Raw genomic sequence first — 23,870 nt, forward strand, 5'->3', positions numbered from 1 at the left:
ATTATTATTATTATTATTTATTTGTATCCTAACTTTACTATTTTTACAAGTAGCTCAATTCAGCAAATGTATCCAACACGCAGTCCTTCTATTTTCTCCATGACAACAATCCTGTGAGGCAGATTGGACTGAGAGAGTAATTGACTGGCTCAAAGTTAATGCAGAAACACTCCACATGTGATTTGCAGGTATAAATGCCAACTCTGTTCCTTCTTTCCCCTTTCCGAATAGGTATGAATGCTGCTGTGCGAGCAGTGGTTCGAGTGGGGATATACACTGGTGCCAAAGTATATTTTGTTCATGAGGTGAGTAGATGGGATGGTTCTCTTGATGACGTCTTGGTTAGCTTTGTTAAGCACTGCAGTTGGAGCAAAGAAAAGGAATTGCTGGCTTTGACATCTTGGCATTTAACACTCCTGCTAGCTAGCCTGACCTGCATAAGGGAGTATGGCAGCAATATCCCTTACCCCTGAATTTTGGCCTAATCTACTCAAACAATAGGGGATAGTGGTGCAATCCTGAGGTGGGCCGTACCATTTTAGTCTGTCAAGAGGGATAGGAATACCAGTTTGAAATATTCCCTGGTGTACCAAACCACTTCTCTCATTTTTTTTCCTATGTACAGAAATTTTGTTTAAGCACAATAAGCCCTTCCAAAACCCTTGTCTTCTCCAAATATTTTTCAGATAACATGGGTAATCTGCATGTATGCCAAGAGTATTCCAACACAAATATACATCTATTCATAGACAGGAGAAAAGGTTATAACTTATCTCTTCTAAAAGATGTATAATTTTCTGTACCTGCAGGCATGGAGGTTTATATAGGATGATCTTCATTTTGAAATGGCACTCTATTTTTCTTCTTCCTCGTACCATGAAGGCCAAACCATATACTTCTAAATCCAAACTATTAAAAATACTCTCTTTTGTCCCCGTATTTCTGTCTGTACATTGGTAATTGCAGTATTTCAGCACTTTGACATGGGAATGGTCCAGATGAGAATTTAATTGTAACCTTTGCATTTTCATTGGGAGAGCATTCAAACAATGTAATATTCTATCTTTTATTTTCTGGTCATTTCTCTGTTGTTGTTTTTTTTGGTGTGAAAAGTCCAAGGAAAGATGGGAGAATGTCACTCTATTTTGCTCGGTGACCTTAGAAGCTCTTGAATTCGAAAAAGGGAACACTGACTTTTTTTATGCTTTAGTTTTTGTTTTCGGAACTGAGGGCCACAGGAATGTAGCTTGGTGGGGCCATATCACAAGAGAGAATGGGACATAAATGGAGAGTGTGGCAGATGATGAAACATGCATGATGCATATCATGCAAATTCTTTGATTTGCATAATTGCATTGGGACACATAATTGCAGCATTTACATGATGAGAGTGTGTGTGCACACACGCACCTGTGTGGATTTTGCTTCACTAGGTTTGCTGTGGACCCCTGCTGGAGCATGGTTGGAATTGTTACATTTAAAAAACATTTTAGGGTAATGAGAAGTGATTCAGAAGCTTTACATCTAATACTTTACCCCAAAATTCTCCAAAAATTCTACTGCCAGTATTTAATGGATTGCAGTGAAATTTTGGTACTGCTATCCTGGGGGGTTTGAAGGCCACAGTTATGGAGTTGTGGATGGGTTATTTGTGTTATATTCTGGAAAACTCCCCACTTTGGTGTCTTTTAAGGACACTCTTGAATTTGTGCCTTTCTTCTGTTTGGCTTAGCATTGAGCGCATTTGAAGATTATATCAAATTGCCATGTCCATATTTGTGAAACGATGCTCTTGGCTTATGTTGTCCTAATTCCTGCACTAATGGCTGCTGGAAAACAGAATAAAAAGGGACAGCATGAATAGCGTACTGTAGTCTTGGTTATGCCAAACCCATTACAATAATGCCAAGAACTCAGATTCAGAATGCCTCTTGTTTCATTGCTTCCCGTTCAATGTTCTCAGTTGCTAAAGAACCTGGAACCATTCCAGAAATTCCACAACTTGGCAAAATCTGGCCCTGCCTTGTACCTATTTAAAAGACATTTTATCTTGAGCAATTAAGTTATATGTATCTCTCAGTCCTTTGAGGTAGGGCAAGAAAAACACTTGGCTGGGATAGCAGAAATGCTCTTTGTGGTGTTAAGATATAGTAACAAAATCTTGAAAGCATGTCCAAGTTTCTCTCCTCCCATCTTCTAAATAGCATCAAGACAAGTTTATTTTCAGTTTTTTTCTCATGTTTTCCTCTGATAATCTCTTTTATAGGTCATCCTTAATGTCTTGTTCATTCCTTCCCTATTCCCAAGGTCAGCTCTGCCTTTCTTTACAATATCTCACCTTATCTAGTTCTTTTTCAATACTCTATTCTGCCTTTTGTTCCAGGGTTACCAAGGGCTTGTGGATGGTGGTGATAACATTAAGGAAGCAACATGGGAAAGTGTATCTATGATGCTGCAGCTGGTGAGTCAGTTTGCCTTGATTTTCAGTCTTCCAGACTCATGTTTCAAATGGCAAGGAGCTGTCATCCCCATCATAAGTGATGCTCAAACTAAGATTTCCAGAAAGGCCTTTGAAGCTCAAATGAAATGAAGCTATAAAATAGTTTTGATGTCTTCCAGATATTTAGAACTATAACTCCCAAAATACCTATTGGCTATGTTCACCGCGGTATTTGGGAGTTGTAGTTCCAGGAGATCCAAGGGCATAGTCTCTGACAGCAGTGGAGAACAAAGTATATTTCCATGGTTCTACTCCATTATGTTTCCTAATTTTATTCTGAATCTACCCTTGCAATTTCTACTTATTCCTTCTTAGTGTTTGTGCTATTTTAGTGAGTTATCAGCATCAGGAGGAACAAAGAGTAGTAAGAGACACCATGCTAACGGACTTATACACTAATTGTATGGATACAGTCAACTAGGGAGTTTATTTCCAAGTGATTTTGAGATCCAGTTTCAGTTGGTTATGGTCTGAAGGTAAATGTTTATTCCAGTGCCCATCAAAAAGGGTACAAAGAACGTTAGGGTTAAAATGGATGTACCGTATGACATACAAGTGTATCAAAATATCAACTTCCTCTAGGCATGGAGGGAGCATTTTAGTTACTGGGCTAAACCTCAACAAGAAAGCCAGATAGTGGTCTTTCAACTAAATGCAACAGTCCAGATTTCCCTGTCTGAGGGTTCTTTATATGTACTGCTTCAACTCTGATAATCCCAACCAGCCTGACTATAAGCTTGGAAGCTATGAAGATTTTAATATATAGATAAATAATTTGATTGTCAGAATAAACTACTGCAAAGTCCCCCACAATTAAACTAAGGAAAGAAAAGACCATGCATTAATTATAAAAGGAATCACAGAGACCAGCGACTATTAAGATATTCAAAATATAGATAAGCTCCCAGATCCTATATGCTTTGCAGGTGTGCATTTGCTAAAAACTAATTCACATTTTAAAATATTCATATATTTCATGTCCCCTACTTCTTTTGAAACTCTAATTTATCTGCAAGACTTGAATATGTACAACCTCCTTATGGTGGGAGCCCATGTTTGTCAAATTACTTAGTGGCTTAAACTGTTTTACTAGGATTCTTTAGCTGCTAAAATTCTTTATAATTATTTCAACACAGTCTGGAAAATCCAACTCCTAAAGGATATATGGCAGTGTAGTTTTTCAAGCCAGTTGTTGCTAACAATGAGGCTTGATAGAGCTGAAGCTGAAATAAAAGCACACGCTCTACATGTAGATAAGGAAGCCTCTGTCTGACTCTGTGTTGGAGATTAGTAGAAAGCTGATCACCCAGGCAAATACCTGTTTGACCTTACGTGATTAAGTCACTGTACAGCTTTCTCCCAGTTTGTTTTAATATTCTACCCCTTACAGTGATAAAGAGAAAGTACAGTAATATACAATATAATATCATTGGAGCAATTATGCCAATGTGATTTTTAAGAAATCAAGTTCTAACCTATGCATTTCTACATTACCTTCTCATAAATTTATGAATTTTAATCTTATAATTTCATATTCAATTAACTTAATCGAACAGAAGAAAATTAGATCTACCTCTTATAAAGGGATCGGTGCCTTGAGATCATTAGAACATCATGACCTTTGCTTTGGTTGGGATTGCTGGCAAGGTCATGTATCTTAAATGTAATGATACCATCTCAACTGGGGTCACAATGAATGTCTTGAAGCCCAAAATAACTTGAAATTGGAGATAACCTTTGCCTGCAGTCATACTTGCATTGGTGGGGAGGAAGGGTTGTTTGGATTTAATAAACAAGGATTGCAGAGGATTCTGTTCCCGTTAAGTCTCTCAGTCATTATCTAGACCCTGTACTGTGGCTGGAGAAGCAGAAGATAAATTTGTCCACAGATCATTTAGGCAATGATATTTACAAGCATTCTTGTGCATTCTTGGACACTGCTCCAGCATTTGCAATGAAGATTTTAGTGATTATGAAGATGCTTTAATCAGGACAATATAATGGATTTACAAACAAGAGAAGTGTAGCATTTTATAGGTTGGTCTATGTAGTGGGACTGACAGATATAACTGACGTTTCTTAGTACAATGGAGAAGACAAATGAGTTCCTTGTATTGAGTTTCTGTTAGCTTTCTGGAGAGACATCCAATAGTGTTCATATGCCTCCAAACCAAAAATCTCAAGAAAATAAATAGAAATACTGTATATACAAATATTTTCCAGTGAATGTGAGCGACTTCTTTTTGATCATAGCAGCAACCATGTTGGCTCCAAACTCATCCTTCTTCTTCTCTTCTTTCAGGGGGGCACAGTAATCGGAAGTGCTAGGTGCATGGACTTCCGCAAGAGGGAAGGACGCCTGAAAGCTGCTTGCAACCTGGTAAAGAGAGGAATAACCAACCTATGTGTGATTGGTGGTGATGGAAGTTTGACTGGAGCAGACACTTTCCGAGCAGAATGGAGCAATTTGCTACAGGAGCTGGTTAAGACAGGTACCACAGTTGTGCAAAGGCAAGTTAAGAAGTGAGGTCAAAATTAAATACAGTCCAGATTCAAAAATGTGACCTATCTGTTGCAATTGGATCGTTTTTTTTTCCTTGCTTGATCCACTTAGTTGCAGAATTCATTGCCTTTGCCTTGCTGATTCACGTCCTCTTTAAATCATGATGATGCTCTCACTTCCACTCTCTAATGGGAAGATAAAAGTTTACTGACCAATCTGATGTCTGGGTCAAGAGATGGGCAGTGGCTAGAACCACTAAGGCAGATTAGGAATATCCCCCAAGTTTCCCTGCCCTGATTGTGAATATTAAAGCTTAGCAGAGATGCAGATTCAAAATGCAAAATGCAACAGAGTTCACATAGCAATCTCTTAGGAACAATTTAAGCCAAATGTCTCTTTTCCTGGAGTCACACTGTGAACCCCAGGAAAGAATGCAGTTGCCTTACAGTGTTTGCAACACATTTTGCAGGCACCCTTATGGATGCTGAATCACATTTTGCTCTACAAACCCACATTTCTGGACATTTCTGCATCTCTGAAGTGTTCCCACTAGAGCCACAGTTTGTGTGCTGTGTTATAGTCCAAAAATATGTGATTTACTGCAATTCTGAGACAGCCAAAAGTGTTTTTCCATATCTTTATAGTTTTGCTTGTTCGTCTAAGCTAGATTTTTTTTTTCTTTTGTGGCAACTCTTAGTGTAAAAGAACCAGGCTAAAATGCTGCCTTTCTAAGACCTGGCCTCCAGAGGTTTCTCATTTTCCTTTTCCTCAAATTAAGAATGAATTGCAACAGTGACATTATTAGAATCTCTGCTGATATTAATTGATTCTCCATTCTCTTTAAGGGGGCATCACAATAGAAGAAGCCAAGAAGTCCAGCTTCCTGAACATTGTTGGGATGGTTGGTTCCATTGACAATGACTTTTGTGGGACTGACATGACCATCGGTACAGATTCTGCTCTCCACAGGATAATGGAGATAGTGGATGCCATCACCACCACTGCCCAAAGGTAAAGCCCGTAGATATTATATTCCACCAATAAATATTCCTCAAGAAACATGACAATATGGTATTTGGGCAGGAATTAAGTATGAAAAAGGGGGAGGGGAAACAGAATTAAATCAACTATGAGAAACAAAAACTTTTTCCTCTTTGCTATGCAAGGGAAAAATAAACAAGGCCAGAAAGAAAAAAACATGCAGAAAATAATACTAATCTCTAACAGTCCTGTTATAGGCTGAACATGCACATGCCAACTTGACTGACAAATAGTCTATTATAGAGTAGTAAGCAGTCACAAAAAAGTCACAAACATAACATTCCAGAAATATATATAGGAGTGATGGGTTGATCACACCCATTATTTTCTATCTGACAAGTATCCCTACTTCTGGATATGAACTTATTAGTTATTAGAAAGGCAAATGCTATATTGCATCATAGTAAAATTTGAAAAAGTTATGTCTGAATGAAATTTCAAGTAGGATATGTATAGCAGTTGGAGTATTTCAGGATGAAAAATAAGTGTGAGAATAACACAAATTTCCATGATATGAAATATGAATTGAAATAATCAGATCCTATGCCAAAATATTGCTCCCTGTGCAGAAATCCATTCAGTTTCATTCTTTCCTTCTCAGATTTTACAGTTCATACATACATCTTCCAGGCTCACAATACATTGCTCCAGTTCCCAGTCATGGCAGGTCACTGGATTTTTCTGCAGGGTTTTGAATGACATCTAACAGATGTTATACACCTTGACACATATGTGGGGGGGGGAATGAGGGAGGAAGGAAGGAAGGCTCACTAAAGTCTGCCATTCCTTCTACTGTTTCTGTCTTATTCTTTTCTTATTTGACAAGATTTTCTAACCTTTTTTATTATTTTATTCACTTTCCTTGGTCAATATTCTCATTCTCAAACTGTTGTATCTATAAAGATCTGTATTCCAACATATTAAAACAAATAAAACTTTCAGAATAAGAAACAGCACATTGGGTCAAGAATCAGTCAAAAGTGCAAAAATCACAGAAGTAAAATTTTATTTTTAATTTTTTGCAGAAACTACCTAGTTCTATTCCTGCTTTGAACTTTATGAATATATGAATACTTGCAAATAAATGTGTTTTATGGATACTGTCAGTATTTTTACTTTGGTTTTGTCTTACAGCCATCAGAGAACATTTGTGCTGGAAGTGATGGGACGTCACTGTGGGTAGGAAATTGTTTTGTTATACTGAGATTGATTTAATGTGGAAAAAATTACCCTAAAACTATTAAATCATAATTACTAATATATGAATAATGGATGTGAGAATGGTCCAGTCCTCTTGCTCCTACTTCCCTGGGTCCTAGTATTAATTCTTTCAGCTTGGCATGAGAAGGTAATTGGAATATCTCCTTCAGTTTCAGATTAGGGGGTCACCAAAGTGTAAATGTGATTAAGCTTGACTACAGTTATTACAATCAAAGCAGTTTTGTAAATTATGATTTTGAGATCAGGTTTTTTTCACTAATTATAGTTAATCACAATTTTTCTGGAAGAAAACTTTTTGTTTAACAATTTTGTTGCTTGTGGGGAACATTGAAAGAATAGGTCAACCCAACATTTGGGTATTGAAAGCAGAAAGCTGTCAGTTTTCTCTAGAGGATAAGAAGTACTATATTTTTTGCCAAGACTTGCTTTAATGTGCAGTTCAAGAGTGGATAACTTGTTGTTTTCCAGATATTATTAAATAAATCTGAGCATCCCTCTGTCAACTCTACCACGAACCTGGCTGCAGCCATTTTGCTCGTTCTAGGTTGCCATAAGAATGGGAGGGGGTGCAGAGGATTTTTATTAGTCTAAACATTTTACTCTCCCTTGGGAACCAAGGTCATTTCTATCTGTTAGATATGGGGGCATGACATTTAGTTAGAAAGCCTGCCAAACTTTTCTATTGGGGAACATAGTTGATTGCATAGCATTGGAGTGGGAAGTTCAACTTTGTAATATTGTTTCTCTTTGAAGGGGATTTCAGACTTGGTTTCACTTTTGACTGTGCTGATACTATGTAGCCAATAAACATGTTCTTTGAGGAAACCTCTAGCCTCTGGAGTTCTGATTTATTTGGTCTTGTCTATCGGAATCTTGACATCCTCAACATTGTTTTTTCTAAATATCTATGAACATTTTTACTACTGGCCTTTCTAACTACAGCTGCTAAGAACAGCACCCCAGCAATATCTAGGAGACCACAGATAATCCAGCTGTTTTTTGAGACAGCACCTTCCTATTTTGGAGTTTTCAGGCATTGTGCTAGTAAAGTCTTGCACCATGGTGGTAAAAGGTCACATTCAATTTTTTCCATTCCTCTCCTAGTTATTTAGCCCTTATTACAGCGTTGGCAAGTGGTGCAGACTGGGTTTTCATTCCAGAATCCCCACCAGAAGATGGCTGGGAGGAACACTTGTGCAGAAGGCTAACCGAGGTAAATAAAATACGAACTATCCAAATTTGAAAACTGGTGACTAATATCCAAAGCTTCCTTGGAAATATCAGTGAAATTTGCTTCTTAGCAAATATAGGCATATCTCAGAGATATTGTGGATCCAGTTTCAGACCATCGCAATAAAGCAAATATCGCAACAAAGTGAGTTGAACAATTTTTGGGATTTCCCAAAGTAATACAGTATTTCCCAAAGTAATACTGGGTCTCACAATCAAAACCTCATCTTAAATTTAACTTCATTACATTTTCAAAACTCTAGCACAATGATAAAAATAATAGTAAGAAAGAAATACATTTCTCATAAATTTCATTTGACCTGTAAGTATGAGCCCCCTAAACATTCCCTTCAAAGTAAACCACTATGACTTTTTTCAAGTTATTATTATATAAAAAAAAACAATGCTGGTTTAATGCTGTGGGTAAGAGTAACCTGTGCCCCTACTAGTCAGGCAGACATAATGATCATTTCTATCACAGTCACTGATGCATCGAAGGGAATTCCCAGGATGGCTCTTCCCTGTCTTTCTCTCAACAAGATCTTCTGCAGGTTGATAGATCCCATTTCTCAAAACCCAAGACTGAATCCCATTTTAAAATTGATCTGTTTTCCTTCCTTTTCTTGCAGACAAGAACTCGAGGCTCAAGACTGAACATCATTATTGTGGCTGAAGGAGCCATCGATAGACATGGCAAAGCCATCACTTCTGAAGACATTAAGGCTGTGAGTGACTCAGGGCTGTTTGTAATTGACTCATTCATTGCCTAACATTGTGGGGAAGCCAAAATAAAGTTTTGTGGGAAGTCAGCTTTGTGAAATCTTATGCTTCGGGGCAGTTAAAAGATCCAGTTCAGACCAACGGGCAAATTAAGAAGTGAAATTTTAATTAGTTTCTGCTACTGTAAGATGCGTTTAAAGGGTGTAAGATCTAGTATTTGAATGCTTCTTCCTCAATTGCAAAATTCTTAGCAAACCGGGAAAGGTTTCATGCTTGTTTTTCTCTCCCTTTCCTCCATGTTTCCCAGCTGTGGAATTCATTGCAAGTGAAATATAGTTGGATACCTATTAACTAAGTCATCGGGGTTTCCAAATGTTAAGGACCTGTAGACACATTTCATGGGAGTTGCTACAAACTGGTTCCAATGGAAGTACTAGTCACTGAAGAAAAGTCAGTTATCCCCTTCCCCCCTCCCAATAAATAGAAATCTGGGCATAAAATAGAATTTGCAGAAGAATAAAAGAAGAATGATGTTTAAGAAGCAAACACAGCTTCCAGGTAGCTTCCCACCTTGCCATAGCTGTACATGCATTCACAAGAAAATCAGGCATCATCTCCTTATTCCTTTCCCCCCTCAATACAGATGCTCCCCATAGTCCAACAGACACTTAAAGCAACTCTCCTGAACACATGCAACTGCCTGTCCAAAAGACTTTAAAATCTTGAGAGCTAGAAACATGATTTGAGGGGAAGAATGTTGAGATCCGATAATTCTGGAGGCTGCATTCCATTGTAATTGGAATTGCATGTAATTGTAGAATTTGTCAAACACGTCAATTATTGTATTTCTATTCCTTCTGCAGCTAGTTGTGAAACACCTGGGTTTTGATACAAGAGTCACTATCCTAGGACATGTGCAGCGTGGTGGGACTCCCTCTGCCTTTGATCGTGTTCTGGTAAAAAACAAATCCTTCTGTTCTAGATGTGTTTCCCCGATGCTGTATTTAACTTCATTAAGTTTTGGAACACAAAGCAGGCATTTAAGCTTCTTAGTCCTTTCGACTCTTGCACTCATAGGCTGCTAAATTTCTGGCATAAATTTTCAGGAGATGAGCAAATGAGCATTTTCAAAAATAGGAAAGATTCTTGCAGCATCTCATTCAATTATTCAGACTGTAAACAGTGGGGCTAAAAAAGAGGAAGGACCTGTGATCTTTCTAGGACTGTGATAGCAATCAGCATGTCAAAAATTCAGAAAAAAACTAACTTGACTCTGGTATGTCATCACCACCACAACCCCCGAAGAAAAAAGAAGCAATTCTCTATCTCTCTTTCAACCCATCTAGACCACCCTGACCAGTGGCATTCAGTAGCAGTGCTGAGGTTGGGCCTGAAGTAGAGGCCCAGGCCTTGACTTCAGTCTTAGCTCCACTGCCTTCACTGAAAAAGGCCACCTCACGCCATTCCCCAAGGCAGGTGAACCTTGGGGAATGGCACAATTGTCCTCATGGCCCAGCATTCCCCAGAATCTGCTACACCGATATGTGTTTTCTTTCTGTTGTCAAGTTGCTGCAGCCTTACCTGAGGCTGCTCCAGGTCACACAAAGTTTTCATTCTTGAAGCAGCTTTGGACAACGCTCTTTGGTGGCCATGTGCAGCTTCCAATACCCAACATGAAAACCTAACTTGTTCTCAGGCAATTTTTGGAGGCTTGGGAGGCCATGCAAGATCATGGTTTTCCCCCGCAACTTCCAGAGGGTCCAGAGGCCCTGTTCTTGCATAGCCTCCTCAGCCTTCAAAAATCACACAAGAATGGGACATGTTTTCATTAATAGTTGTTGAGTGTTGGTGAATGCTGGCTGTCACCCACAATGACATGGCATGTCACCTTTAACACACATGTCATAGGTTCACCATCACTGTTCTAAGAAAAGCTAAGCTGTATTGTTTTATTTCAGTAATGTTAAGATTTCATCAACCTGATGAAGTAGGTTCTAATCACCAAACGGCCTTCTAATAACAGAGGTTTTTCTTCAACAGGACTGGAGAAAAAGTATAGCTACTTAGGAGATATAGGCATGTTTTAGTGCCTCCCCCTTTAAAAAATGTTATCAAAATTAAGGAAACCTCTATATGTTCTGATTCTTGATCATTTGGTATAGGCAGCAGTTCTTCATAATTACTGAAAAAACTGCCTGGGTCAGTCTTATAACTTTATATTTCATGCTTGAATTTGGTACTGAACATGAGTTCAGCTATATCTTCCTAAAAAGTAAATAGTTAAACAATAAAAAATACTTCAGCTTCTTGGGGCAAAGAGCTGTGAGGTTGATTTCTTTTTCTTTCCTCCTTTTCCGGGGTGTGAAAACAATTTCAGTTTGGAAAGTGCAGGGCTATAAGATATAATTAAATACAACATGTATTTAAGTAATCTTATTTTCCATACTACCTTTGAAGCTGCAGGCTTGGGGGATTCTAGCAAAACACAATCTCAATCCTACTCCTTAAGTATTGTACCAAATTAGGGGAGGATAAACAGCAGCAACATGAGTCCCTTACAGGCTTAATATGAAAGATAGGTTAGATTATCTGCTTGAGGAACCAGAGTGACTTAATTAAGTAAAGGAAAATACTGGAATAAACAGGGAGGGGCCTTTCCTGAGGCTATTCCATTATCTAGATGTGGCTATAGGCCATTATAGGATAACCTGGGATGAAATTCTGGGAGAAATCCCAATTTCCCTAATATATTTTTTAAAGAACCCCATCTTTTTTTAATCTCACAGGGAAGCAGAATGGGTGTGGAAGCCGTTATGGCTTTGCTGGAAGGAACTCCAGATACCCCAGCATGTGTTGTCAGTCTGTCTGGTAATCAAGCCATCCGCCTTCCTCTCATGGAGTGTGTTCAAGTGGTAAGCTTTCTCTCCCATCTCACTAATCTATGGGAGATTATTTTATCTTCCTTCATATATGGGTAGGTTCTGTTGTGTTAACAAACCCATTCTCTTTCCGAACAATTCCAGTTTCTCCAAAAACGGTACCTTCTAATGTGCTTGGAAGAAAGACCTAGGCTATCGTCTAGTAAAACTGCTCAACAATTTCCATAATCAGCAGAATCTTTACCAGTTTTCAAAAAGCCTGATTAAAGAAAGCTAGAAAAAATTGTTTGCAGAAAAGCATCGTTATTATCTAGTGGAAGAGCAACAAAACAATATATCTGTTATAACATTCAGTAGAACCTGATGTTTTTTCTTTTTTTCATAGATCTAATATTATCTGTTGTTTTGCACTTTGACTACATGTAATTTTCAAATATAGGCAGTCCTTGATTAATGACCTCTCATTCAGTGACCATTTATGAAGGCGCTGAACTAATGGTACTTATGATCGGTCACTGAAGTTGCATCCCAGCAGTCACATGACCGTGATTCAAGTATTTGGCAACTAGCTTCCACTTACAGTGGTTGCCGCGTCCCATGGTCACATAATCACTATTTGCAACCTACCTTACTGGCTTCCCACAAGCAAAATCAATGGGGAAGTTGGTAGGGGAGGTTGCAAGTCATTCCGGTAAGGTGCTCGCATTTTCCCCCACTTTGCAGAAGCCACCCCTGGCCCAGCTGTGCTGCCTCACTGACCATCCTTCCCTTCAAATGTATTTGCACCCTTCCCTGCCTGGCAGCAGCACTTATCTGCCTGCTGGCCTGTTTATCAAATACTTGGGACTTGAGACTTTGTGCTGTTGACTTTGCTTATGGGAAGCTGGCAGGAAGTTGAAAGGAAGTCCTCATTTAATGACCCGTGAACCTCACTAACAACAACAATAGGAGTGCTGGGATTGCTGTCTCTAAGTGGTGTGGTATGGTCATGTGATGTTGCTCTTTACAATCACATTGCTTAGTGATGAAAATTCTGGTCCCAATTACCATCATTAAGTGAGGACTATCTGCAGTTATGCCACCAAGCCAAGATGGCCTATCTCCCTCTAAAAAGATAAATATTATCCTCTCTCCAACTTCTTGTTTTGAGTAAATGATGGAATATTTTACAGGCAAAGGGCAAGCTCTGTGCGTATGAATCAGGTAACCATTTCCACTTTTTTCAACAGACCAAAGATGTCACAACAGCAATGACTGAAGGACGATTCGATGATGCTCTCAAACTCAGAGGAAGGTGAGGCTTAGTTTGAACAGAAAGATAGGAAAGTGGAGAAACCAAAAGATGGTAAAGAGAAAGGGGACAACAAGGAGGAAGAAACAGGAAGGGTGGCTCAATTTATTTTAGATTTGGTCCTGCCATTCTCTGACATGTGGTGTCAGAAAGACTATTCTAAGGCAGGGCTACTGTCACAAGATATCTGAAGAACTTTCTTTATGGACAGAGCTATATTTATATTTCAGATTAATCGTGAAGAGTAAAGTTTCAAGCCCCTGCCACCCTGAGTTCCTGGTGGCTACATGGACAGATCTCAGTAGTTTCATTTGGTGTCCACCAGGATTTACTGTTGCCTTTTCAGGGATATCTTTCAATCTTTCAGTGTAGTCTTGTTGGTCCCCTGACCAAGACGGATATAGGCCACCCTGTTTGCTTTATGAAATTAGCTACGTTTGGCTACAAGTCATTCCCAATCCTTTTTTCATTATTTGCTGTTCTTCCCATGAAGTTAGGGCATAGCTATCCAAGAGGGGATTGTGTGGAAATGGGAAACAATAATGAGCACTTTTATCATTCTTTCAAATGTTCAGAATTCTTCTTTCAGCTGCAAAGTTCATAGCTGAGAAAACATCCATCATAATTTTCTTGTTGCCCACAGGAGTTTTATGAATAACTGGAATGTGTACAAGGTTTTGGCTCACGTGCATCCACCCTCAGCCAAGGTAATGGGTTGGGATTGGAGGAGAATGCATGGCAGGGAAAAAACTACTGCTTAATGGCAGAACCCAAAATTGGCATGCTAGAGGTGGAAATTAGAAAGATTGGGTACCAGATGATGTATAAGTCCTTTCTCTGAGTGAGAATCTGGAGAACTGCTCCTAGTGAGAGAAAACAAATAATAACAATAGCAGTAGCACTTAGACTTATATACCGCTTCATAGTGCTTTGCAGCCCTCCCTAAGCGGTTTACAGAGCCAGCCTATTGCCCCCAACAATCTGGGTCCTCATTTTACTGACCTCGGAAGGATGGAAGGCTGAGTCAACCTTGAGCTAGTCAGGATCAAAGTCTAGGCTGTGGGCAGAATTAACCTGCAATACTACATTTTAACCACTGCATCACCATGGCTCATAATATGATCTAGAACAGACATGTCAAACACAAGGCCCGGGGGCCAGATGCGCCCCGCAAAGTGGTTTCATGTGGCCCAAAAGCCATCCTGGAATGGCCCCCGCTGCCTTGGCCCTGGCCCAGGCCAGCCGGGAGCCAATGTACAATTTTGTGGTGGCCATCTTGCCCCAGTGGACTATGCCTTGGCACTTTCCCCGGTCCCACCCCCTTCTGCCAGAGACCCTCAGATCTGTCCCACTCCTGCCCAGGCCCCCATAGGCACCCTTGACGCAAATGATGTAGAACTGGCCACGTCCACCCAGTAGGCCACACCTACTCCATCTACGCCCACCCAGTAGACTGCACCCATTCTGGCCACACCCACCCACCTCCCCCCAGGGCAACCGCAATGCTGATGCGGCCCTCAGTGAAATTGAGTTTGACACCTCTGATCTAGAATAAAGCTGGGGTTCTAGAAAAAGAGGTTCATATTTCCTTTTGGAGTATGAAATGTCCTATTTAGAATGGCTGAACATGCCCCCATAACAGAGGGATAGAATCAAGATCATGTGAAGTATTAATACACTTTACAATGCCTTGGTAAGGCCACACTTGGAATACTGCATCCAGTTTTGGTCACCATGATGTAAAAAAGATGTTGAGACTCTAGAAAGAGTACAGAGAAGAGCAACAAAGATGATTAGGGGACTGGAGGCTAAAGCGTATAAGGAAAGGCTGCTGGAATTGAGTATGTCTAGTTTAATGAAGAGAAGGACAAGGGGGGATATGATAGCAGTGTTCCAATATCTCAGGGGCTGCCACAAAGAAGAGGGAATCAAGCTATTTTCCAAAGCACCTGAAGGCAGGACAAGAAGTAACGGATGGAAACTAATTCCGGTTCTGGTTTCGTGGCAGTGCGGTCGAGCGAAGGGCATCATCCCTTTGCCGATTAGAGTTTCCCCTGCCGGTAGACCCCTTAGAGGGTGGAAAAGACGCTCCGGAGGAGCGTCTACCATTGAGGAGGCTTCTTGGATAGTTGCAGAGGAGCGCCGGTGTCCTCTGTGCACCGAGCATCTCCTTTGAGCCGACAGGGTAAAGATTGGCCAGTAAAATGGCCAATATTTAGCTGAGCCAACCGTAAGCCATAAGATCATCTAAGCAAGCAGACCCACCGTGGAAGATTTGGTGAGATTTTTTTTTACCTCTATTTTCTTTTCTTTTTCCTGTGAAAAGTTTTTTTTTCTGGAATTATTCTCCTTTTTGTTGAAGCAGCATTTTAAATGGGAAGAGAGTATTTTTGAATACTTTGGAGCCCTCCAAAATTTTCTTTTAGAGAGACTTAAGAGGCTATGCATTTCAAGAGTATTATTTTTTCTTATTTTTTATGTTTTCCGAAAAGGCTGATTATTTGATTAACTTTGAGTACTCATTGGGGGACATCTTCTGCTGAAACTACGTATCGCTCTTGATATTTTTTTTCTTTTCTCTTGGAATTTGCATAAAGGAAATAGACTAAGAAACTTGGGGGGAGATGGATATTGAATGACTGTGTTTAGATATAGTCTCCCCCCAAAAGAGAATGTCTTCAAATATGATAAAAATGGAGGAAACCTGTTCAGACTCTATTTATAAATGTATTTTGGATAAAATCTTAGAAAACACGGAGATGATAATTGCTTGTAAAAAGGAGATTTCTTTACATCAATAAAGTCAAGTACAAGCTTTAAGTGAAACTGTGGTTTGTATTCAAAAGACTTGCTCTCAGCTTACTGAGACGGAAGAAGCAAATGTACAGTTGGATTTGCAATCGATACCGGGAATAAGCCTTGATATAAATGGTCAGATACCTATAATATGGAAATGGAGGAGCTTACTTCAGAAGGTCAAGCTGATTTGCAGATACCATTTGACTTTCTGAGAAGAAAAACTATTGGAAGAAGAGCAAAACTTGACTAAAGAGGACCATACCAAAAAAGGATTCCAACTAAAGTTTATGCAACATTGAAAAAGATGGGAAATGACGCTTTGGCATGAGCCTTTCAGAATGAATATAACTCTTACACCAGCCTAAGAAAATGAATAATGGAAGATCTCTTGCTCCTATGCACAGTGTGGCAGGAGACAATGGGACAGCTATTTGCGGAACTAGAGACTTGACTATGGAAATCTATTTGGAATAGAAGGAAACCCAGAATAAGATATAAATATTAAATTTGAGATGATAATTATGGATGGTAAAGGTTTTATAGCGATTTGGACTGTTTTGGATTTGGTTTGTGCTAAATGGGAGGCTATTATGAAATGATTTAGAATTTAATATTGAAGTATAATAAGAATATGTATTCTTTTTTTTGTTTGTATGTTTTTCTTTTCCTTCCAACTTTATTATTATTATTATTTACTTGGTCTTTGGATGGACGATAGAAATGGAGATAAGACCCCTCTCTCCCTCCACTAAGTATTCTTTCTGTTTGACAAACAGAATGATGTACCATATTTTCCAGCATATAAGACGACTTTCTAAAGCGTTGAAATCGGCGCCGAAGTCGGGGATCGTCTTATACGCCGAGTCGTCTTAACACGCCGGAAATTACAATAGTTTCTGGCGTATAAGACGACTTTCTAGGCATGGAAATCCGCGCTGAAGTCAGGGGTCGTCTTAGACGCCGAGTTGCTTTATACGCCGGAAAATACGCTATCATACTAGGAGGAAATATAGGTATTTGCTGCTCCCCTCTGTGAGCTTGGACAACTGCAGCCATTCCAAACTGATAATGCTAAAATTTGATCCTAAACTGAGCAGCCTGGCTGGATATATATGCCCTCTGGTTAAGTTCCTCCAATGGAATCCAAGAGAAACAGAACTTTGAAGGTAGGTAGGATGTATGTATATATTGGAAACCATTTCTGAGTTTAGCTTGATCCTTTTCTTTCTTCCAGAGTGGCTACAATTTGGCAGTGATGAACGTAGGTGCACCAGCCGCAGGCATGAATGCAGCTGTGAGGTCCACTGTCAGAATTGGCTTGATCCATGGACATAGGATGCTGGCTGTGCATGATGGGTTTGAGGGCCTTGCTGAAGGAAAGGTAACTCATTTAATCTGTCCATCCATTTCTCTTAGAACGGAGTGGACCTCCTGTGAGCCAAGTGTGATTTCAGGTCTTTGCTTTACAGCCCCAAACCAGTCCCCAGTGGGTATTCTGAATTCTGTAGCGGGCCAGTTTTCAGCATCACCATTTTTAATTATGTTTTTCCCAAAAATAAGAGTAGAAAGCACACATTTATTGTCTTAAAATGTCTCAACCCCTTCCAAAGGGACAAAAGTGGAACATTTTGCCTGAGGCACAAATAAGCTAAAAATCGGTTTCCATCAAAAAGCCATGGAAGTGTGTTCCTTTCTTAGAGCATTCTTTTTTTAAAATATATTTTTGTTAAAAGAAAAATGCATAAAATTTAAAAAATAATTATAGAAACAAGAAAAGTAGAAAAAAAGGAATATGAAAAAAGAAAAGAAAAACTCTAAATAACAAAAGAAAAGGAAAAAGATATCTAAAGAAATGCTACCAATCTTTTTGCAGCAGTTAGAAGCACGTAATTACCATTTCATCCTCATGGATAACAAATCATAGGTCCCTTCTTCCCATAAACTAACCTTTTTAATCAATAAATTCCAAAATCACTAATTGATATTTCTCATTTTCAGCAAAAATTCCATAAGGGTTTCCAGTCTTTAATAAATTGTTGTTTATAAATTATTGTTCCGCCCTCAATCAGAACTGTCACTTTAGCCATTGCTTCAAGGTTTGACATCTTCACAATCCATTCCTTCATGATGGATCTTTTTGTATTCCTTATTAGTGCATATAATAGCCTCACTGCAGTTACCATATATAAAACTAATCATCCATGAGCCTTTTCTAGTTGAATGTCCACAAGTCCTAATAAGAAAAATTGTAATTTCACCTTAATATTAATTTTTTAAATACTCTCTGCATCGCCATTTGTACTGTATTTATGTCCCATATTTGCTTTTTCACAAGTTCATCATGCATCTTAAATCATTACTTCTTCTGTATAACAATGTGGTTATTGAGCAGAAGATCGTAATAACTGTGTTGCTGAGCTAAGAAATTCTTCCCCACCCTGTTTTCTTTTTTCAGATTGAAGAAATAGGATGGGCAGGAGTTGGTGGTTGGACTGGAAAAGGTGGATCAAACCTTGGAACAAAAAGGTATTAATGGGGGGGACAGAGGCTTCAGAATAAATAAACATACTTAAAAATAAATCAACATTTTGAAATGCTTTTTTCTGATATAACTTGCACATATTGCTAAAAGGCCCAAATTTAAAATAGAATCAAAAGAGAGGCAATGTGATAAGATAAGGAGTGTGGAGTACCTCAGGTGGGAGAGGAAAGCCCAACACAAGTTTCATACAATTGTCTTTCCTCTCAGAGGCTGAAAATCCTCTGTAAATTTGGGCAGGGAGGATTTTCAGCTCCTGGGAAGAACTTTCCAGCACCTCCCCAATTCTGAGGCACCAGTGGTTCTTATCTGGGACTCTGTCCACTTAACGACCCCTGAGATCCCTTAACAGCAACACCCAGGAGTGCCAGGATTTGGGTCATTGAACAAAACAGTCACATGACATCTCACTTAATGACCGCTTTGTTTAACAACCAAGATTCCAGCCCAATTGTGGCAAGGACTATCAACACTGGGAATAACTGAAATGCTCTAAACACATCCTATGCTGAGTCAGATTGGTCAGTTCTCAGATGGGGGTGACTAAGAACTGGGAGCTTCTGGGTTAAGGGAATACTTTCTGGTACTTTCTATGACTAAGAACTGGGAGCTTCTGGGTTAAGGGAATACTTTCTGGTACTTTCTATGAGTGAATTAAAGGGGCTGTGTGTAGGAGGACCATTGGTACTTTTTATTGATTTTTTCTGTTTGATCACAGGACTCTACCCAAGAAATACTTTGAGGAAATCAGTAACACCATTGCCAGTTTTAACATCCACGGGCTGGTTATCATTGGTGGTTTTGAGGTAGGTCTGTGGAGAGTTCAGCTGTTAGATCAACTCACTGATCATACATAGGATCAATAGGAAGACATAGCTAATAAGTGAGATCATTTTCCACAGATGTCTTTCCTCAGGCAAAATGTGTTTCACTGATGGTTGGAAAAAGCCCCTTCTGTCTGACGTCTGCATCTTAAGCCAGCTGAACAAGGGAAAACATGTTCAGAGTTTATTTTGGTGCAAATGTGATTCTAGGGCAGAATGATAATGGGAGTGAAGTTCCTTTGTTATCAATAGAGAAGGAAAGGGAGGAGCAGGAAGCTGCAAGAGACTGATGCTTATAATCTTGGGGTTTGAGTGCAGCATCTGAACAAGTTGGATTCCCACTTGGATTATAGAAGTGAATTCCTCCTCCTCTTTCCCCTGCTTGGTAGGCTTTTACTGGCAGTCTGGAAATAATTGAAGGCCGGTGCAAATATGAAGAGCTCTGCATCCCAATCTGTGTGATTCCTGCGACCGTTTCTAACAATGTTCCTGGTTCTGACTTCAGCATCGGTGCAGACACGGCCCTCAACACCATAACAGCAGTAAGTGGTTTGTTAGCATCCCAGTTCCAGTTCAGGAAAATTCACCAAGGGCAAAATCTTACCAGTACTTAAATTTACATTTTTGAAGTGAGGAATAGGCTTGCAGTAGCAGCAAGTATTTCCTGTGCATAGGAGCTGGAATAGATTCTAAAGAAAGAAAAAACCTGACATTTCAAAAGGCATTAATATTATTTTGTTTATTTTGAGTTTCTAATCATAGAGGTTTAGGATTTACCATCTACAAATTTTAAATAGGCTGTAAGAATTTGCAAATAACAGTAAACGTATATGCCACTTCACAGGGCTTTACAGTCCTTTGTAAGTTTGCAGAGTCAGCCTATTGCCCCCAGCAATCTGGGTCCTCATTTTATCAGCCTTGGAAGGATGGAAGGCTGAGTCAACCTTGAGCCAGTTAGAATCAAACTGCTGGCAGTGAGCAGAGTTAGCCTGCTATATTGCATTCTAACTCTTGTGCCACCAGGATTCTTAATACTTTTGAAAGAAAGCGGTTCCTAAATCTTGAGAGTACTAAATCTAGTAACCCTACGCCAAACTAAATGATCAATAAACAATGAACAAAGTCTTAGGCAATTTCATGCAATTAAAATTAATGAGGGGGTATTGCTCAGTGGCAGTGTGGTAGCTTTGCACACAGAGCCTCACTTAGGTCAGTTGGGAAGTTGTTCCTAGATAGAGAAGACAGTGCAGGCATTGGTGCCTATCACAATATATATAAGAAAGATTTTTCTGTGTTATATATTTCTACCTTGCACTTGTCTAGATACCCCCCCCCATTCTCTCTCTTTTTATATCCCCATCCTTCAATATGATCATTGCATGTTTAAATGAACTTGACTTAAGAAATAAAAACAAAGATTGTGGAATCTGAGTAAAGCTTGGTTGTTTGCTTGCAAATGTTTCATCACCCAACTAGGTAACATCATCAGTGCTAGAAGGGAATGGAGTTTTCTCCCGTTTTATAATAGCTAAGCTAACTCTCTTCAGATGGCTCCAAAAAAATATTTTCCAGCTGACATCCAAAGCCTTTCTTTTTTGCCTGGTTTGTTTCATTCGTAGACTTGTGACCGCATCAAACAGTCTGCAGCTGGCACCAAACGGCGGGTTTTCATCATTGAAACCATGGGAGGCTATTGTGGCTACCTGGCTACTATGGCAGGCTTAGCAGCTGGAGCAGATGCTGCCTACATTTATGAAGATCCTTTCACCATCCATGACTTGGAGGTGAACGTCTTTTGCAGAGGCAAATGTTTGCTCTATAACTGCATTACAGGCCCTAGGAGAATTGCATGTGTTGATATAATCTAGGGCAAGGGTGTCAAACTCAATTTCATTGAGGGCCGCATCAGCATTGCGGTTGCCCTCGGGGGGGCCAGGTGGGTGTGGCCAGGGTGGGTGCAGCCTACTGGGTGAGCGTGGATGGAGTCGGTGTGGCCTACTGGGTGAGCATGGCCAGCTCTACATCGTTCGCCTCAAGGGTGCCTGTGGGGGCCTGGGCAGGAGTGGGACAGATCTGAGGGTTTCTGGCAGAAGGGAGTGGGACCGGGGCAAGCGCCAAGGTATGGTTCATTCCTCACAAAGGGTGACACCTCCCCAACATGCACCCAGGGGGTGGGGCCGACATGGCAGGGGCTGGTTCCTCGCTGTTTCCAGACGGCCTTGTGAAGCTAAGACTAAATACGTTTCAGCATAGATGGCCACCACAAAATTGTACATTGGCTCCCGGCCGGCCTGGGCCAGGGCCAAGGCAGCAGGAGCCGTTCCCTCACTGTTTCCAGGATGGCTTCGTGGGCTACATGAAACCACTTTGCAGGCCGCATCCAGCCGCCAGGCCTTGTGTTTGACATGTCTGATCTAGGGGAAGAGCTGGACCCAGTATTTGGACAAATGAGTTCTATTGCATCTTAGAAGAGCCCTGAATTTCTTGGTAGAGCTGGGAAAAATACCAGTTAGAAACTAGAGGGAATGCATGCTATCAGAAATTGCTATATGAGGAGGATTGTCTTTTTTGTTACTACTATGATTATTTTACTAAACTAATATGTCACTCCTGCCATGTCTGACTCTAAGTGGCTTATACATTTCCACAACAGTAATACAAATGAAAACACAGCAGTAATTCCCCACTGTAAAGGAACAACCCTACCTCATAAATTTAATCATCCACTCTCCCCAGGACGTATATAAACAACCCTTCAGATCCTTAAGGCTTGCCCAAACAGCCAAATCTTAATAATTTTGTCAAAGTATAACAAGGCTGAAGCCCAGCTGCCTGTTGCAGAGGGGTGGGGGCAATGACTGAGAAGGTTGAACTTAAGGGTCCCTGAAGATCCTTCAGGTAAGATCAGGAAGGAGCCTTCTTAAAGATGGGCAGAGACCACAGGGAGAAGCTAGTCAACAGACATCCAAGTCTGGTACCATGAAGGGCTTTAAAGGTGACAGCCAACACCTTGACCTGTACCTGGTAAAAAACTGATAACCAGTGATCGTGTTACATGAGCAAATCACCTTGCACCTATAATTGGTTGCATTCTGTTGCAGTTTCTGATCTTCAAGGGCATCCTCATGTAAAGGTTTTGTAGAGTGCATTTCAGTAATCCAGACAAGAGGTGACCATCGTATAAGTGCCTGATTCAGGCTGGGTACACCAAAGGGATCTATTCAAAGGTCCTCTCAGTTCCTGCTATTACTGATCTTGAAGCAGTCCACGAGAATCCCCAGATTACAGACCAGTTCAGCATGGGGAAACACAATCCTGCCAGAGCCAAAATAGAATATCTCTGGAATTGGTGGGCTTTTGCACCCAAAGCCACTGTTGGGATTGGCCTAAGCCTGTTCTTTCATATCCCACCTTTCACAACTTCCAAGGTATCAAAATAGATTCTCAGCCCCATCTCCAGTCCTTTTCTGATATGCTATCAGATTCTCTTTCACTTTCTCAATCCCTCCCCCTCAACACACATGTACACTTATCAACAGATTTTGCTGTGGGTATTAAACCTCTAATGTAACTGTAATTATAATTGCAGCACCACTTATTAGAGAAATGAATGGGACAGAAGATGTTGGCTGTTTCATTGTGTGATTTGCTGTTCCAGCCAGTTAGCTAACATTGTTTGATTTCTGCACTGGGTATAATTGTGGTTATTGTTATTAATAAGTGCTTATTGCAGTTGCCTTTTATTTAGAGAGATGCAATATAATTTCCTGTCTCCCTCCAGGGGAGGATGCTGGTTACATCTCTTATTACTTATTTCCTTGGGTTTGTCTTCAGTCAGAAACAATCAGACATTTGAGAAGAGAGCTCAAACTAATTCAGAACTTTAAGACATTGTTCACTGTGGGTGCTGGCTCTGCCTTCATTAATACAAATAAATACAGACATAATACAATTTTCTCAGAGAGATTTAGTGTGCGTATATCCACAAATACATACAACATACTACCTAATAAACGTAACATGGAAAAGTACATGGGGGGGGTACATTTTGATTCTGTAATAAGGGTGTGGTAAATTTAGTGGCTTTGCTAGTTTAATAAAATCTACAGTGTTGTATTTGAAATGTGTTAATATACAATTTGAGGGATAAAAACAAATGGTTCCGTTCTTTCTTTGGTTTGCAGATGAACGTGGAACATCTGACTGAGAAAATGAAAACCACAGTGAAAAGAGGTCTAATACTGAGGTAGCTGACTAAACTTATTAGAGGGGATTAAAAGTTTAGAAGTCATTCACTTCTTTGTAAGTGTGATGAAAAATATT

General features: G+C 39.9%; 1 protein-coding gene across 2 annotated transcripts in view; it reads left to right on the plus strand.

Moving 5' to 3' along the window:
• PFKM (phosphofructokinase, muscle) overlaps window positions 1-23,870 on the plus strand; it is a 46,490-nt gene that overhangs the window by 17,804 nt on the left and 4,816 nt on the right. For both annotated transcript variants that reach the window (XM_039332752.1, XM_039332751.1), the window contains exons 3-19: window positions 232-305; window positions 2,384-2,461; window positions 4,803-4,992; window positions 5,849-6,014; window positions 7,179-7,223; window positions 8,370-8,478; window positions 9,125-9,220; window positions 10,079-10,171; window positions 12,002-12,127; window positions 13,324-13,388; window positions 14,029-14,092; window positions 17,419-17,565; window positions 18,640-18,710; window positions 19,442-19,529; window positions 19,937-20,089; window positions 21,167-21,331; window positions 23,732-23,793. In XM_039332752.1, coding sequence (XP_039188686.1) covers window positions 232-305; window positions 2,384-2,461; window positions 4,803-4,992; window positions 5,849-6,014; window positions 7,179-7,223; window positions 8,370-8,478; window positions 9,125-9,220; window positions 10,079-10,171; window positions 12,002-12,127; window positions 13,324-13,388; window positions 14,029-14,092; window positions 17,419-17,565; window positions 18,640-18,710; window positions 19,442-19,529; window positions 19,937-20,089; window positions 21,167-21,331; window positions 23,732-23,793 — 1,792 coding nt within the window. The remainder of the gene's footprint in view (window positions 1-231; window positions 306-2,383; window positions 2,462-4,802; window positions 4,993-5,848; window positions 6,015-7,178; window positions 7,224-8,369; window positions 8,479-9,124; window positions 9,221-10,078; window positions 10,172-12,001; window positions 12,128-13,323; window positions 13,389-14,028; window positions 14,093-17,418; window positions 17,566-18,639; window positions 18,711-19,441; window positions 19,530-19,936; window positions 20,090-21,166; window positions 21,332-23,731; window positions 23,794-23,870) is intronic.

This window comes from Crotalus tigris, unplaced genomic scaffold (assembly GCF_016545835.1).
Source record: "Crotalus tigris isolate CLP2741 ecotype Arizona unplaced genomic scaffold, ASM1654583v1 scf7180000024462.759394, whole genome shotgun sequence".
Classification (NCBI taxonomy): domain Eukaryota; kingdom Metazoa; phylum Chordata; class Lepidosauria; order Squamata; family Viperidae; genus Crotalus; species Crotalus tigris.